The 15,009-nt window shown below is 39.3% G+C and overlaps 1 protein-coding gene across 1 annotated transcript in view; it reads right to left on the reverse strand.

The window, feature by feature from the left end:
* Positions 1-13,069: 13,069 nt before the first annotated feature.
* The window catches only part of NOX3 (NADPH oxidase 3), a 38,949-nt gene continuing 37,009 nt past the window's right edge, over positions 13,070-15,009 (reverse strand). The window contains exon 13 of the mRNA XM_009956943.2: positions 13,070-13,196. Coding sequence (XP_009955245.2) covers positions 13,070-13,196 — 127 coding nt within the window. The remainder of the gene's footprint in view (positions 13,197-15,009) is intronic.

A 15,009-nucleotide genomic window follows, 5' to 3' on the forward strand; every position in this document is an offset into this window, starting at 1 on the left:
GGTTCTGGGAATACTATATGGGATAAACACATCTCACTTGCCAGTCATCCATAGAGTGAATTGAACAACCTGGTCACCTCTCTTGGAATTTTGCCTGCCACAGAAACACAGGTGGTTTTTTAAGTCAACCTGCAGAGACTGTTTTTCTGGGGTACACCATTATCCTCCAGTGATCCACCATTTTGGACATGATTTTCGCTGTCTTGAAGTGATAAGAGGAAAAAACAGTTTCTTCTAGGCAGTCACACAAGTGTACAGAACTTGATTAATGATCCGTAATAGAAATCAGTCTCCTAGGTCCCAGTTTCAAGCCTAAACCTCTATGCAGCAGGGTCACAGCCATTTGCCATCATCACCTTACTTGACTTCAGTATCAGTGACTCTTTGGCCACATGGTAGAGTCCACAGCTGCATCCCATAAATATGTCTTGGGCCTGTTACTCAGCTTTGGGAGTTCTGAGTTGTCTGCTACCTGTGTACTTCCCATTGTAGTTCTAGAAGCCCTCCAGCAACCTTTGAGGTACAGCTACAGGTACTCAACACAAGGGATCTGTAGGCATTAGGTTTGTGAATTGTTCTCAGTGAGATAAATTAAGGGCCTTTCTGCTAAGGTGCTTACCTCTCCTAAATCACTTCTGTTATCTACCATGATTCCCAGTGTATGTGGACAGAGAAAACTAGACCCAGCGCAGAACGGGGGGGGGGGGGAGGGGCAGTCTAGAAGTTCAGGAGGCGTTGACAAACTGAAGAGCTTAAGACCTTAGGCTTTTGGGTTTTTTTAGTCATCTAAAGCCCAAGTAAAAATTCCTATCCATTTTTTGCATGTTATAGCATTTTCCTCAGGGCTAGAGACATTGCTGGAAGCAAAATTTTTCTTTGTATGGTGCCAGATAGAAAGCTATTGCAAAATCAATGATTCAACAGGGGAACAGGCTTATGGGTGAGCTGCAAAAACTCCTGAGCTGCAGTGATGTTGTCCTGGATATGAGTCTGAAAAGAACGTTTCCTGCCTAAATCATCATCAGTAGGCATCTTCACTCACATTGCTACAGTCGGGGATGGCAGCTCACACACAATGCCAGTCACATGAAGAGAGCCCATACATGCCCAGGGCATTTATGGGCCTCATAGATCACTCTGAAACACCTGTAAAGGAGCTGCTGCCATATTAGCATTCCCCATCGTTATGTGGCATAGCTGAGCACAGTCTAATAGCTAGAAAAAGAGTTGTTGCTGGGCCTTCATGTGCTTTACAGCCTCCTGCAGCTCCTGCTGCCCTACCACCCATTCTGTCACTGACCATGGCCTTATTGTCCATGTTTGCCTATGGGACTGATCTTCCTATCTTCTGACTATGACAAAGGATTGCCGAAGCCATGTTGGTTTGAATCTCACAAGCTGGCTTAGTTTGCATAAATCACAAGAAATCCAAACACCAGGCAGAAGATGACACTAATCCTCCTTCAGGGCAGCATGAGGAAGCCTTCCAGCCATTCCTGGTTGAGGTCAAACCCATGCTTCACAGTCTCTACAAGTGCTGTGCCCCCTGTTATGCTTCCTCTGCCCCTCCCTTTCCTTTGGCTTCTTCCCAGTTACAATGTGCTGTTTCCCAACTCAGCAAAAGGCCTCATACCTTTGACATGGGTTAGTACTGAAAATACTAATCTATATATGTCACATATTTATGTCACATAGATGCCTGCATTGTATTGAAAGTCAATGTGATTTAGTCTCCTAACTCAATTCCTTTTGAAATGTTACCTTTGATAATCCCATGTATTTGATGAGAAATCCAGTTGTAAATATAATTTTGGTTTAGTTGATAACCTAGACAAGTAAATGTTATGATTTTCAGCAGCTGTAGCATCGTTTAGAGACATTAGCAGATGTGGTTTTATAGCCGTATACATCTGATCATCCTCCCCCAGCCTAAACACTCATTGAAATCTCATTCTTGTCTATTTCAGAAAGCAAAGAATCCAAACAAGAGCAGCTAGGAATGCAAATAAACTGGAAGGGCTTGAAAGCACTGTCATGGACAATGTCCCAAGTTAAAGTCATTTGGCAAAATGTGAAAGTAACTTGCAAGTATTCCAGATTCATACCCTTTGTAAGAATGATCTGTGCTGTTTCCCACTCCTAAGATAAAGGGATGTGCTCTATCTACCCTTGGTTTTTGTTGTCACATTCTTCCAGGCATCTGCACGGACAAATTATTCTGGTTAAAAAAACTGAATAGTTCACGCAGTCAGCGTCATCTTTCTACTTTGCTACTAGGGTATTCAACTCCTTTACTGAAGCAGCTATGTAAGACTGAGCTAACAAAGGTACCTTTTCTAGAGCTTCCAGACAAAGCTGCGCAAGGAGTACCTCTGTGCAGATAATTAAAGGATTTTTTTTGCAGAAAGCTTTTTTGTGGTATAAAGTCATTCTGTATTTAAATATCTTAGGTCATCTTTGTTTTTTAGGAGATTTTCACTTTAATTGTTCATCTTTCCCTTTCCTGTAGCACAATTTAATCATGTGCTCCATCCTTTTAAAGTGGCTGGGTGGAATTTTAAGTGGCAGCATACTAAAAAAGTAATTCAGATGTGGAGCTGCTATCATTCTGATGGTTTGGGTTCAACCCTACATGAGAGCATTAATTAGCTTCAGTTCATGAAGCAAGCTCTCAATGACTGAATTTCTAGATTGATGCTGTCTTTCAGAGTAGTTTTCATTCCTCTGCTTAACAGTATGTCCCAGTGCTTTGTGGTGTTGGCAGCTAGTGGAGTTGAACTGACACAGTAAGGTATGAATTACTTTTTCCCCGCTCAAAATTATTGTATTGACAGGGAATTTTGAAAATTCACAGATTCGTTTTCTCCTGTGAGCTTTGGCTTTTTGTACTTTGTTAGCACCAGTCAAAAGAAATAGGATAAAATCAGCATAATAAACTGCCTTCTGTTCTATTCCTCCCATCACAACTGAAAACGTTCATAAATGTTGTCTGATTACTTCTGCAGGAGGTGAAGTGTACTAAATCCTTCCTCCCCTAGCATTAATTTAATAGAAAATATTAGTGAATGGAATGAGAAGGAATGAATTTGCTCTTGTAAATAGTATTATTGCAGACACAGCTTTAATGTACCTTTAAGCAGGGCAATAACCAAATACCATTAGTCTGGATTACTATGGAGTCTATAACAGAGGTGATAAAGAGTCTGGATGAAGACTTCATATCTGTTTCTCTTAGAATTTATTTTAAGCTGTTAATGCAGGCTAGACATAAGAAATAACTGGGTCCACCTTTGCAATCTTAGAAAATTCTCTAAGTACAAGCAAGGTGGCAGAAATCAGAAAGCAAACAAATCCAGTGTAGCCTCAAATGGTCATAAAGGGGATAAGTGCATCCTAGGAAACTGAAGCAGGCTGTTATTTATTAACTTAGCTTTATTATTTTTTGTAGTATATTCTTTACATGAAATATTTAAAGAGGAGCTTTAATACACTTGAAAATTTTCTGATCTGTCCTACATGGAAATGAAATCCTGGCTTTCCTGACAGTGCATTGCTGTGCTATGTGGTGTTTAGCTGGATCCTGTTACTATGTGAGGCAACAAGCATTTTCCTGTGCTCTTTGCTCAGAGTAGGATCAGGCTTGAGTCCAGTATCAAAGTCTGTACTCAGATATTTGGATAATATCACTTAGTAGAAAAGTCCAAATGTTTTTTCTTTTCTGGTATATATTACTTTTTTTGTTGTTTTAAACCTTCTGTTTGATCACAGAAATCACTCATTGTATGCCAGAGGACCTACTTTTCATGTAAGTACTTTATATAATGCATATAATTCTAAGAGTGAGCAAGCATGTATCATGGTCCTGGGAATCAAAATACTTGCCTTTCAAACCATACTGCCTAATAACGATATTAACTGTTGTCGCAAAAAAAAAAAAAAAAAAAAAAAATTCAATTCAGTTTTATGTTCATTCAGAAAGCTCACAGATATTTTTAAGGGCCATGTCAAATATACGTAATACAGTTTATGGGAGAGGAAGATTGCTGTAGCAGTTCAAGCAATGATCCTGAAAGGCTGTGGTTTAATTCTTATTCTGCCATTTCTTTGAGAGCTTGAGGCAAACCACTTAGCATTTCTATGTCTCAGTTCCCCATCTAAAACTGGAAGTAGTATATTTCCCACCTGAGAAGGATATTATGAAAAAACATACATTCAAAGCGTTTTGCACCCCAGAGGGACCCTACACCTTTTACCCTTGATGCTCAAGTAGCAGCAGCCAATAATTTGAACCCAGTTACAAAGCTGCACCAATAACTTCCACTTCACTGAGCCTAACTTGTGTCTGGCTAGCATGGAACTTCCAAAGTAGCACCCAGGCTTGACTGGATGACAGCAAGAGATACAGGTTTTACCATTTCCGATGGGGCCTTCCAGTAGCTAATCACCTTCTCTGTTAAAAGTGAGTGCCTTATTTCCTATTTGAAATGGTTCTTGTTATGCTTTAATATGCTAGATTAAAGAGTCTGCTAGTGCCTAGATTTTCTTCACATGAAGGTACTTGTATGCTATTATAGAGTCATCTCTTAATCTAATTTTTGATATGCTAAGCTGATTGAGCCCTTTAATTGCAAGGTATTTTCTGAAGTCCTTGAATACATTTGTGGCTCTTTTCTCTACCCTAATTTCTTAACATCCTAAGATGTACAACAAAACAATTTGCAATATACCAGTATTAGTCTCATCCCTCCCATGTACAAAGGAACAATTATCTCTTTTGCTGCATTATTTTACTGGGTCATGTGGTGAGGTGTTTGTCTAGTAAAGCCTCAATTTCTTCTTCAGCATCACTAATTTCCAGCGTTCAGCAGTATACTCTGAGTTTGGCATGCCTCCCGTGCCCTGAGATGTGCAGCTTCTCAGTTGTCTGTGTTCAGACAGGTTTGTTTGACTGCTCTGTGACATTGCCCACTTGTTAAAGCTTTTGAAATATTCAGACATTTTAGGCGTTACAGGCTATATAAAAGTTTAGAATAAGATTATCTGCCTTATTTCTTTGTTGAAATTGATTGGCAAATTAAGCAATATTTGCTGAGGAGTAGAGGAGCAGAAAAGGGAACCAGTAGACAGACAGACACACATCATAATAACATAGGTCTTATTTCTTTAGCGAATCACATAACAGCTAGTTATTATGGCAAATGCAAATCTAAGAATTGAGATTGATCTTACTGGCTCCCCAGAAAAGAGGACAACCAATTTCATACCCCTGTATAAGACAAGATATATTTGGACATCAAAGCCAAGGAGTTTCACAGTTTCTTCACTAACCATGTGAGAAAATTCTCTTCTAATTTAGGAAAAACTTCCCTGTGGAAGCATTTGGTGTCTCCCTTGAATAAAGCTCTCAAGATATGGACTGAGCCTTGAGTATGTGTCTAACTCCCTTGAAACAAAAACTCAATCTTACATGCTTTCAACTAAGCTTAAGCACAAATATTCTGCTGAACTGGAGCCTGATGTAGTAGCATTAATAATATAATATAATATAATATATATTATATATGTGGTTATAATTGCATCCATCCCCAAAGAAGACTGCTTACAGACTTCATTATTGATGGCTATTTACATGTATAGCAGTAAGACAATCAGCATGTAGTAAAGCACTGGCTATTTCATTATAAACAAGTCCAACAATTTGAAGTGAATTTTTTTTTTTTCCTTTAAAGTTCAGTGTTCGATATTTGCAATATATCATTCTGCACTGACATTGACTAACTGAGCCAAATTCTACTGTCCTCATGTTGGCAAAACTCCAGTTAATTTCATTGTCTGGACTCCAAAGGTCTGGTTCTGCAGAATGCCGAGCAAATACAGTTTCTTTTGGTTTCACTAAAAGCTCTTTCAGCGCAGCACTCCCAGCATCAGACAATTTTTAAAGTGTTTTCAGGCTTCTTTATGAATGCACAATGTTACAGAAGGATGATGTACTTGCTGTAATAGATGTAGGGTGGCCAGAGTTTGTGATTATGCTTGATGTCTCTTACATCTTTGTAATGATGACCACAGTTTCCATTAAATAATAAAACAGTTGATGTGCATTCCTGTCAGAGAAATTGTAGTTGGGCATCTTTGTATTACACAAGGTCCAGTTCAGTCAAATCTAGCTATTCTCCTCACGATTTATATTTGAAGTAACTTCTGTGTTGACCAGTATCACAGCATACATTTGTTTGTTTCATCCTCAAACCTTTGATATTACATTCAAAGTTGTCCAACTCTTAACTATCTTCTTCTTGCCAGCATCATAAGGAATTTAAAAAGAATGATCTTAAATGGCTAACTCTGTATTGGTATGCGTTCTGTGTAGCCCTTTGAATTTCCTTAGCAGCACATAAACGCAGAAAATTGCATGGATATTTTACTAATATTAATGAGCAAATGGTGGGCATTCTTCAGTCTAAACATTTTTTATCTAAATATAATGTAATTGTATAGTAATGCATAATTAATGATCGTGATGTGTTGCAGGTTGATTAGGTGCCTGTGATCTTTTGAATTCAAAGTTTGTCTTTCACTTTTTTTAACCTTGATCAATTCCTGGAAACATGAGAATAAATACAATGTGCTTGTTACAGTAAGAGGGAATTGTGGACATCAGCTTCTGTGAGATCTAAAGCAGATAGGTTTCTGCAAATTTCCTGTGTGCGTCCATGCCACAACTACCATGTGTTAATTTGGCCTTGTGTGTGCTTCCTTATCTTTGCTCACAAAGTCCCACTTAGCTCAGTTTTTTGACAGTAATGATTTCTGTGAGGGTTTTTGCAGCCTTGGACAGCAGCAGGAGGAAAGATGTTGCTTTTGTGCACAGAACCCCTGTCTCAAACAAAGGCACGGGCCTTTGCATGGGAGAGGAGATTCAGTGTTCAAGGCAGCAGTGCTGGGGGATGCTCAGCAGTAGGCTGGAGACCAGGTCTTGTGTCTCAGAAGACAGATTCATATCTGCCCTCTCTTGTGCTTATTTGTGTATATCCATGAAATAAAATATTCAGATCTGCATATTCGTCATTTGGCCAAAAGAAAAAAAGAGACAAGCTCTCCCCAAACCTACATTTTTTGCTTAATAGAAGCTGTAAGACCACTGAAAACCGGGCCTTTTATTCAAGTGCGTAAGTGCAATCTTATCTGTGTACCTTAAGGCGAGCGTGACTGCAAATTGTCTTTCATATTCAGAATTACTGTACCAGAGAAATGGTCTCTAGACAAGAATCAAGATAGTCCAGTAGTTTAATAGCTGAATCATACAGATCAGCCTTCAGGACCCAACCTTGAGCCTGACATCAGTCTTCTGTGCATGAGCTTCAAAGGAAACCATATTTAGTCCTCCAGGACAGTAAAAAGATTGTTTGAAGTTAGTAAAGCACGTGTGAAAGTGTTGGCAGGCTCAGGGCTTTTATCCTCAATGAATACAAATGTCTTACCATGTTAGAAGTCATTATTGTTTAGAAATAATAGTTGCAAATGTTTGAAGCAGATAGCCTTTGACATAATGCTGGTTTGAGTGGCTAATTATACTATACAACTTTTGTTTGTTCCTATGCATTCTGAAAGGATATTAATATATCTTTTAAAGAGTTTAAGCCTTTTCATCCTTTCATGCTTTTGAAAGGAGAAAGTGTGTTTCCATGTCAACTAACACATTTGTTCACGTATATATAAAGACCATTGTGTGATTGAGATTTTTTTCACTGTAAGATATGATTTGTTGAAGGTCAAGAAGACTCTAGTTAAGTAGACTTAACTGGTTAGCATTTTAAAATGCAAATCATCAGTCCACTCTCATTCAAACATGTTCAGTAAGAAGTAAACACTCCTACAAAATGATTCTTTCTGTGGCTGCAGCTTTAATGAAATGGTCACCTGATTTTATTACACAGAAATGCAGGATTTCTGAGAAAATTAAGTGACTGGACATGAGGAGTTGGAGTTGCTGCTGCTGAACAGTTAAACTGACTGAGGTGAGAAAGCCTCAGTGCAGCCTGTTTCCAGCACTAGGAAGGTTTAGACCAGTCAGTCCTAGGAGAATGCCCTCTCCCTTGTGAGTGGTCACCAAGGTGACTTCACGTGTGGTATTTGATTTCCTGAGAATTGTCAGGAGAAGAGGTGAAGGCCTAGACAATTTGCGTTTGCTGCCCCCAGTACTGCACCTTCCAGTCAGTCACCTGCTATGCTGCTTTGACCATCATGGGTTTGCATTCCTCATTACTTGACTGACTATGCATGTTTTATTTAAGCTTTTGGTATTCATAGGGCAAGCTGGGTGGAAGCACTGTTACATTTTTGTTTTGCTTTTCTATGTTCCTGAAGAAATTCAGGTGATTTTCCCTCCAAAAAAAAAATTGTTGACCAGTTGAGATTATAAACTACCATGTCATTTAGTTTATTACTTTTCCAGAGCAGCTGAGCTGCCTTTAAGGTAGTTCTTGTAAAATCTGCTAATCAGGAGTACTCAAACCAATGAAAAGTTTGTCACTTTTTTGCAGTTAACAGTATTTCCTCTTAACCATTTAATTATATCTAAAAGCAGGAAAGAAGCAGGAGAGTCCTTATAATGGTGATGATTTTGTACAGGCACCGCTGTATGATCTACCTTCTGTTAACAGTGGGAGTTTCTGTTTAGTCTTTCAGTGTAAACTAAGGAGCAAACTCACTTAAATAATTTCTACTACATGCATAACCTGGGGAAAGGGGAGAGAGGGGGGAAACCCAGAACATATAAACTCATGTATTTCAATTTACTGACTAGTGAATAAACTTAAATTATCGTAATACAACTTTAGTCATTCTAATACCACTCTTTTTATTGTAAGAGCCAAAGTAATTAATCTGTATGTTTACGATCCTTGTCTATGATTAGTTTTCTGTCACAGGATGTGGTGAGTCTGTGCTGTTATGACTATATTTTACTTAATAATATTTTCCCACATGGTGCTGAACACTTCCTGCTGAAGAAGCTGAATGGACAAATCCATGAAGATATCTTTCATTTTCCCTGACAGTGAATGATGTTTCCATATATAAACATAATAATAGAGTCATTACATATGCACTCATATTATCATAGCTGCTGTGTGCTCAGTGTTATTCAAAACAAGGCAGGAAGCCAAATCTTCCTAGTTCCCATTTTGATTTCAATTGTATTTGTAATAAAGGGATTTTCATTCAACCTAAATGCAATTTCATCCTAGTCCAACAAACCTCCCCACTTCTTCCTTTTTTATTATTATTATTTTTCCTTTATTCTAGGTCACTCAGTCCTGATACAAGTGAAATTCTCCTCTGGTGGTGATAACGGCAGTGCTACTCAATGAACTATAACAAGGGCTCTAAATGCATCTCCTGTAGCATACCACAGTGATTTGCAAAAGTGGGAATAAATCAAAGCAGTGAAGAGATGCCATGTTGAGCCAGAAGCTAAATGTTACATCTTGTTGCATGAGGCTAGGGGGAGAACAGATCCTGTTTTTCTGGCAGCACAATATCTTTGTGCTTGTTACCTCCGATCCAACCCCATTAAAACAATCATTCAGAATCTGCAGGAAATTGTCACCTCTTTCTTTCATGCAATGGCAGCTGGTATTGGTGCCTACACACATTTCTCATTTCCTTCAAGATTTTCAGCACACATAAAAAAAAGAAGCTGAATTTATATTAAAAAATGTGTCAGCTTACCCTGAGGCTCAGCATGGGCACCAGGGAAAAAAATAAAAGATAAATGCCTCTAGGTGAACTGGCAGAGGCTCTAATTCTCCACTCACTCTACTGTTACACAGTATGCACCGCATTAATCATTTCACATAGGCAGGCATTTAAAAAAACTTCAACAATTTTAAAACAAAGATGCATTGCCCTAAACTTAAGTATAATACAACTGTATCTTGTAGAACAATCTGAGTTCACATACTGTATCCCCTAATAGAAGAGGTATAAAATAATACTGGAGTCTTCTGTGACTTAATTTTTATTGTTCTGTTTCTTTTGTCTATAGTTATGTCCCCTCTAGTGGGCATTTTTGTGTGCATGTGTAAGTATGCATACATAATGTTGTCAGTTGTCTTATTCGAATGCTAACGTACACAGGATGTTTTCTATCTCCCACTTTTATTGTGTAGCTGGGTAAACAAGTTATGTGATCCTACTGAACTCTGTTACACCTCAGTCCAACTCAAATATAGTTTTTCTTAATAGTGCTTAATAGTGCTAAAGTCAAAAAAAAAGTACAAATCATACTTGAAGGTGGAAGACAACATCAGGTTTAGGAAGGTGGCAATGATATACCCAGACATCAAAGATGAGCAATACAAAGCTGTGAGGGAAGGACTGCTTTAGGGGATAGGACGTATAGCCACGGCAGCTCTAGTGCCAGTTGGAGCTGCAAGAAGATAAGCAAAGATTTGAGTTGTATGAAGGCCATTGTTTCATTGCTTTGATAAATAAGGTACTGCAAGGCTGTCTGACTTAACCAGCTAGAGACAGTCCTGTCTTGTGGAAAGCATCAGCAGTTGTACAGATGGCATGCGTAGCTTTACGTTAGTCCCAGCAAGTTAGAAGATGTGGCTCCAGGGAACGCTCCATGGGCCCTGGATGAGTTGTTTGAAACACAATTCTCCGACAGCATTGTTTCCAGCAGCTCTGTAGCTTGCCTCAGTTGTGTTTCAGGACTCCCAGCAGCTACCTGAGAAGGTTTGCAGAGGTGAGAAGATGACTTACTGTTTTGTACCTACCTCTCAGTGCTATGTGAGTATAGCAGAGAACATATAACTAGCTTAAGGAGCATAGTCTGTGACCTATGATGAAAGGCTGGATCAGTTACAAGGCAGATTTGAAAACAAGAAATGGAGATATGAACTAGACTTTGTTAAAAATGCTAAGCAGTGATATGTGTGTGGGAGTATTTTACACCCATACACCACTCTTGAGGCTGTCAAGTTGACATATGACAAAATGGCAGGCAAACATGGTTCCGCCCATATCAGCAAAGATTATTGAACAACCAACCAAACAAAAGGCTTTTCAGTATGATGGGGAACTCAGTGGGCATGGATCCTGTGACTCAACAGTTGGTTTAACAGCAGGTGTTGACAACAGTGATCTGGCTTTTACAACCCTGAGACCTGCTCTGAGGATCGAGGACTGCTAGGAAGAGATTTGGGTCCACTGCAGTGGGACAAAGGCTGGCCAGCCTGTGAAGAGAGCTTTAAATTAGGAATGATGGGGAGGGAGTGGATGACCAACAATCAAGTGAGAAAGTGGTGGGCTGGGGTGACAAGCAAAGTGTGTGGGATGATGTGAACAGGAGAGATGTCACAATGAACAAAACAGGGCAGAAGGACCTGAGGATACCCACACAAAGAAGCAAGTGCCTACAGGACAACGCTAACACTTCTGGAAAACCCACATGACTGGATACCTCTCTGAAGTGCCTGTGCACTAACACACGTGGCATGGGGAGGAATTCCATGCTTGGAAGGATGCCATGCAATATGGTCCTAGAGAGAAGAGGGCTCCAGGAGAACTGGGTGATTTTCAAGAATTGCCTCCTCCGAGTTCAAAATCTATCCATCTTGCTGTGGAGTAAGTCAAGCAAAGGTAGGAGGCCTGCAAGGATGAACAAATCCCTCCTGACAAAACTCAAGCACAAAAGGAGGCATACAAGAGGTGGAAGAAGGGTCAGGTGATGCAGGGGGAATATAGAGACACTGAGTGTGCAGGGATGGGGTTAGGGAAGCCAAAGCCCATTGGGAGTTGAATATGGTGAGAGAAGTGAAGGGCAAGAACAAAGGCTGTTAATGCATGCATGAATAGCAAAAGGAAGGCTAGGAAAATGTTGGTCTGCTGCTGAATGGGGTGGGGACTTGGTGCCCAAGGCCATGGAGAAGGTAGAAGTACTTAATGTCTTTTTCACCTAAGTCTTTACAGGATGTAAGGCTGGCCTTCAGAGATCCCAGGCTTCTGAGGCAAGTGGGAAAATCTGAAACAATTCAGACTTACCCTCAGTGAAGAAGGATCAGGTTAGGGAGCTTTCAAACAAATCAGTGGAAACTGATGGGATGCACCCACAAGTGCTGAGGGAGCTGGCTATTCTTCATTATCTTTGAACAGTCACGGCAATGGGAGAAGGTTCCTGAGGACTGGAAGAATGCAAATGCTGCTCCTGTCTTCAGAGAACAAGCTCAGCACGGGGTTTGGGGTAGATGATCTCCAGGGCTGCCTTCCCACCTCAGTCACTCTGTCATATGTCTGAGATTCTGTATCTTTTAAAGCCCATTCTTCAGTGCCCATGAAGCCGTGTGACATTTAAGACACCTGAAACCTTTTTTCACGGTTTCAGTTGCCTGTCTCAGGAGATCTGTTTGCTCAGTGCAACAGTTTCTGGAGTCTCCTTAACATATTAACCCTCAGAACATATTAGCTTATGGCATGCACGGCCACCATTGCTGTGGAAATGGCAGGTTTAAATGATACATATTTTGGTAGGGCAAAGGGAATTTGTTGGACAGTGTGTATATAAACAGTATTTCAATGGCACAAAAGGTGATATGGATGTGTGTGCAGTGGGAGGCTATAAATCAGTGCAAAATCAGAACACCAGGAAGGAAAATGCTTTGGATGTCTGGGCACGATTTAAACAGCAGGAATGTGAGTATTGCCTGCGGTAGTAGTTTGATCATACACAACAGTGAAGTACAGTTTTAAATGTCGGTTTTACTCATGCCTTTCTCTTCAAAGGTTAGTGGTTTGTGCTTGTTTTCAGACAAATGTAGATGGAGTCACAGCATCATTAAGTAAGTAATGGAGAATCGGCCCTTCAGATCTCTGAAGGAAAGGCTAAGGATGGAGTCCAAATCTTTAGTTGGCATAGGATGGCATTTTTCTACTGAAGCCAATGCACCTACTTCAATTTACAGCTCCTAATATCTGGCCTGAATGCTGCAGAATGAGCAGAGGACAGAAGGTGAGGAAAAAATATACAATTTGGCAATATCTATACATGGTTAAGAAATACAGCCTAGAAACTTTCTTTGTTATAGTGAAACTGAACTCCCCTTGAATCCACAGATGAATGTGAGTTGCAAGTCTTTTGAAGGATCTTAGAGAGAGTCTTGGGTCCGCAGAAGAATACTCCAATACTGTTGCTGTAATTGCAATAACAACAAAAACATGAAAATAGCAGAGTAAATGGATAAACTGTACCTTTTGTCTGCCTCCAGCTCTACATCTTTTGAAACGACTTTTGAAAAAATTTGTGTTACTGTCACAAACTGTTGCAGTACTAATACTATTGCAGTATTTTAATACTTTAGTGTTTATTATGTCTTATTGCATTGCGTATTTGGATCGCTATATTAGAGGTCACAAACTAAATGTTTTTTAAATGGTAGTTCTTTGGTTTTGATCTTCATAGATTTTTTTAATCAGAGAAGGAAACACTGGGCTGGAAATTTTCAATGCTTTTTCTCCAACTGAGTTAAATTTTTTTCCTAAAAAATATACAAAATTCTAAGTTACTTCTGAGGTTTTTTCTTCTTTTTTTTTTTCTTTTTTCCCCCTCATTTTAATGCTTTTCTGCCTATGGGCCATTTTTAAATGGCTGATTTAATAACAACATTTGTAAACAGATAGTTCTTATAAAATAAGAACATGACCAATGTAACAAATAATTGTGTTCATAAGCGCACAAGTCTGTTACAGGGAGAAACCTGCTTACTTGCTGCAACATGCCTTAAAGGGTTTGCTTCTAAGTACACAGCACACACTGCTTTAAAACACATATCTGTACCCGCAGGTACACACATGTGCTGTGCTACTGGGGAAAGCTCAATCTGTGTAAACACAGTGCAAGTGACAAGTGACAGCACGAGTTTCAGAAAGTTTGCTTCTGTAAAGGAGGGGCTGTAGATAGGATTTTGGTGCCCAAGCCATAGTCCCCAGAAGTAGTGCTCACATTGCTCTGGTGCTTGACTACACTAGGTTTAACCTGGAGTGAAACTCCATGGACCTAGGTGCAGGGACCCAATATTTAGTGACTTCATAAAAGTTGATTGCTCCATTGCACAATAGAAACTCTTGAATTTCTTTACCTCTTGTACTTTCTGTAACTCAGAGCAAGTAAAAGGTATTTTTTTTCTCATAAGGAATCCTTATTTCATGCAAGGTTTTCTTTAAAAGCTTTAACATTGACCATAAACATTGGCATCCAGGTTCAGAAGCAAACGTAGATTTTTCTGTCACTTTAGCACTGGATTTCCAAGGAACTACACAAGATCCAGTATAGAAGGTCAATGCCCAGTCTCCCTCCCTGTGCCTCAGAAAAGTAGATTTTTCTAAGTTGTGCTTAACAAAAGTAACAAAAGGTAATGTTTCAACTATAACTTTAAGAGCTCTGTTTATGCAGTAGAATCCCTATGAAAGGTCTTTCAAAAATCGTATTTTCTACTCTTGGCCTTTTTCTGTGTTTAATCTTTCATATTTCCTGATTATATTTATTTTGACCTCCATCAAGTGGTTTCTCTATTACTGTTATTTTTGCAATTTTATGGTGTTCTTGTAGCTTACTGCATTCTCTTTCATCTCCTCCCTTTCAGCTTTTTCTTGGGTCTTTTTCATCTTTTAAAAATAAAGTTTTCTTCTTTTTCATTTTGTATCTCTGTCTCCCAAGTGCAAGCCTTTATTTTGCATTATCAGGTAAAAGTTTGGAAATCATAGTCACAAAGATTCTGGAATTTTGTACTGCTGAACAAAGAATATTTCAAATTCTTGCTTCAAAGGCTTTTAGGAACAAAGGAGCTTTTCTCAGACCACTTGCGAATCCAGCAAGTTCAAATGAACTGTCTTTGCCAGCAGAGATGAACTAATAACAGAACAGCATAGTCTTGCAAGAGTAGCCAAATATGTTAGGGGAACAAACATATCCTTGACATCATAAGAAAAAAATCACAGTTTATCTCT

Source organism: Leptosomus discolor, chromosome 2 (assembly GCF_034619465.1).
Source record: "Leptosomus discolor isolate bLepDis1 chromosome 2, bLepDis1.hap2, whole genome shotgun sequence".
Taxonomy (NCBI): domain Eukaryota; kingdom Metazoa; phylum Chordata; class Aves; order Leptosomiformes; family Leptosomidae; genus Leptosomus; species Leptosomus discolor.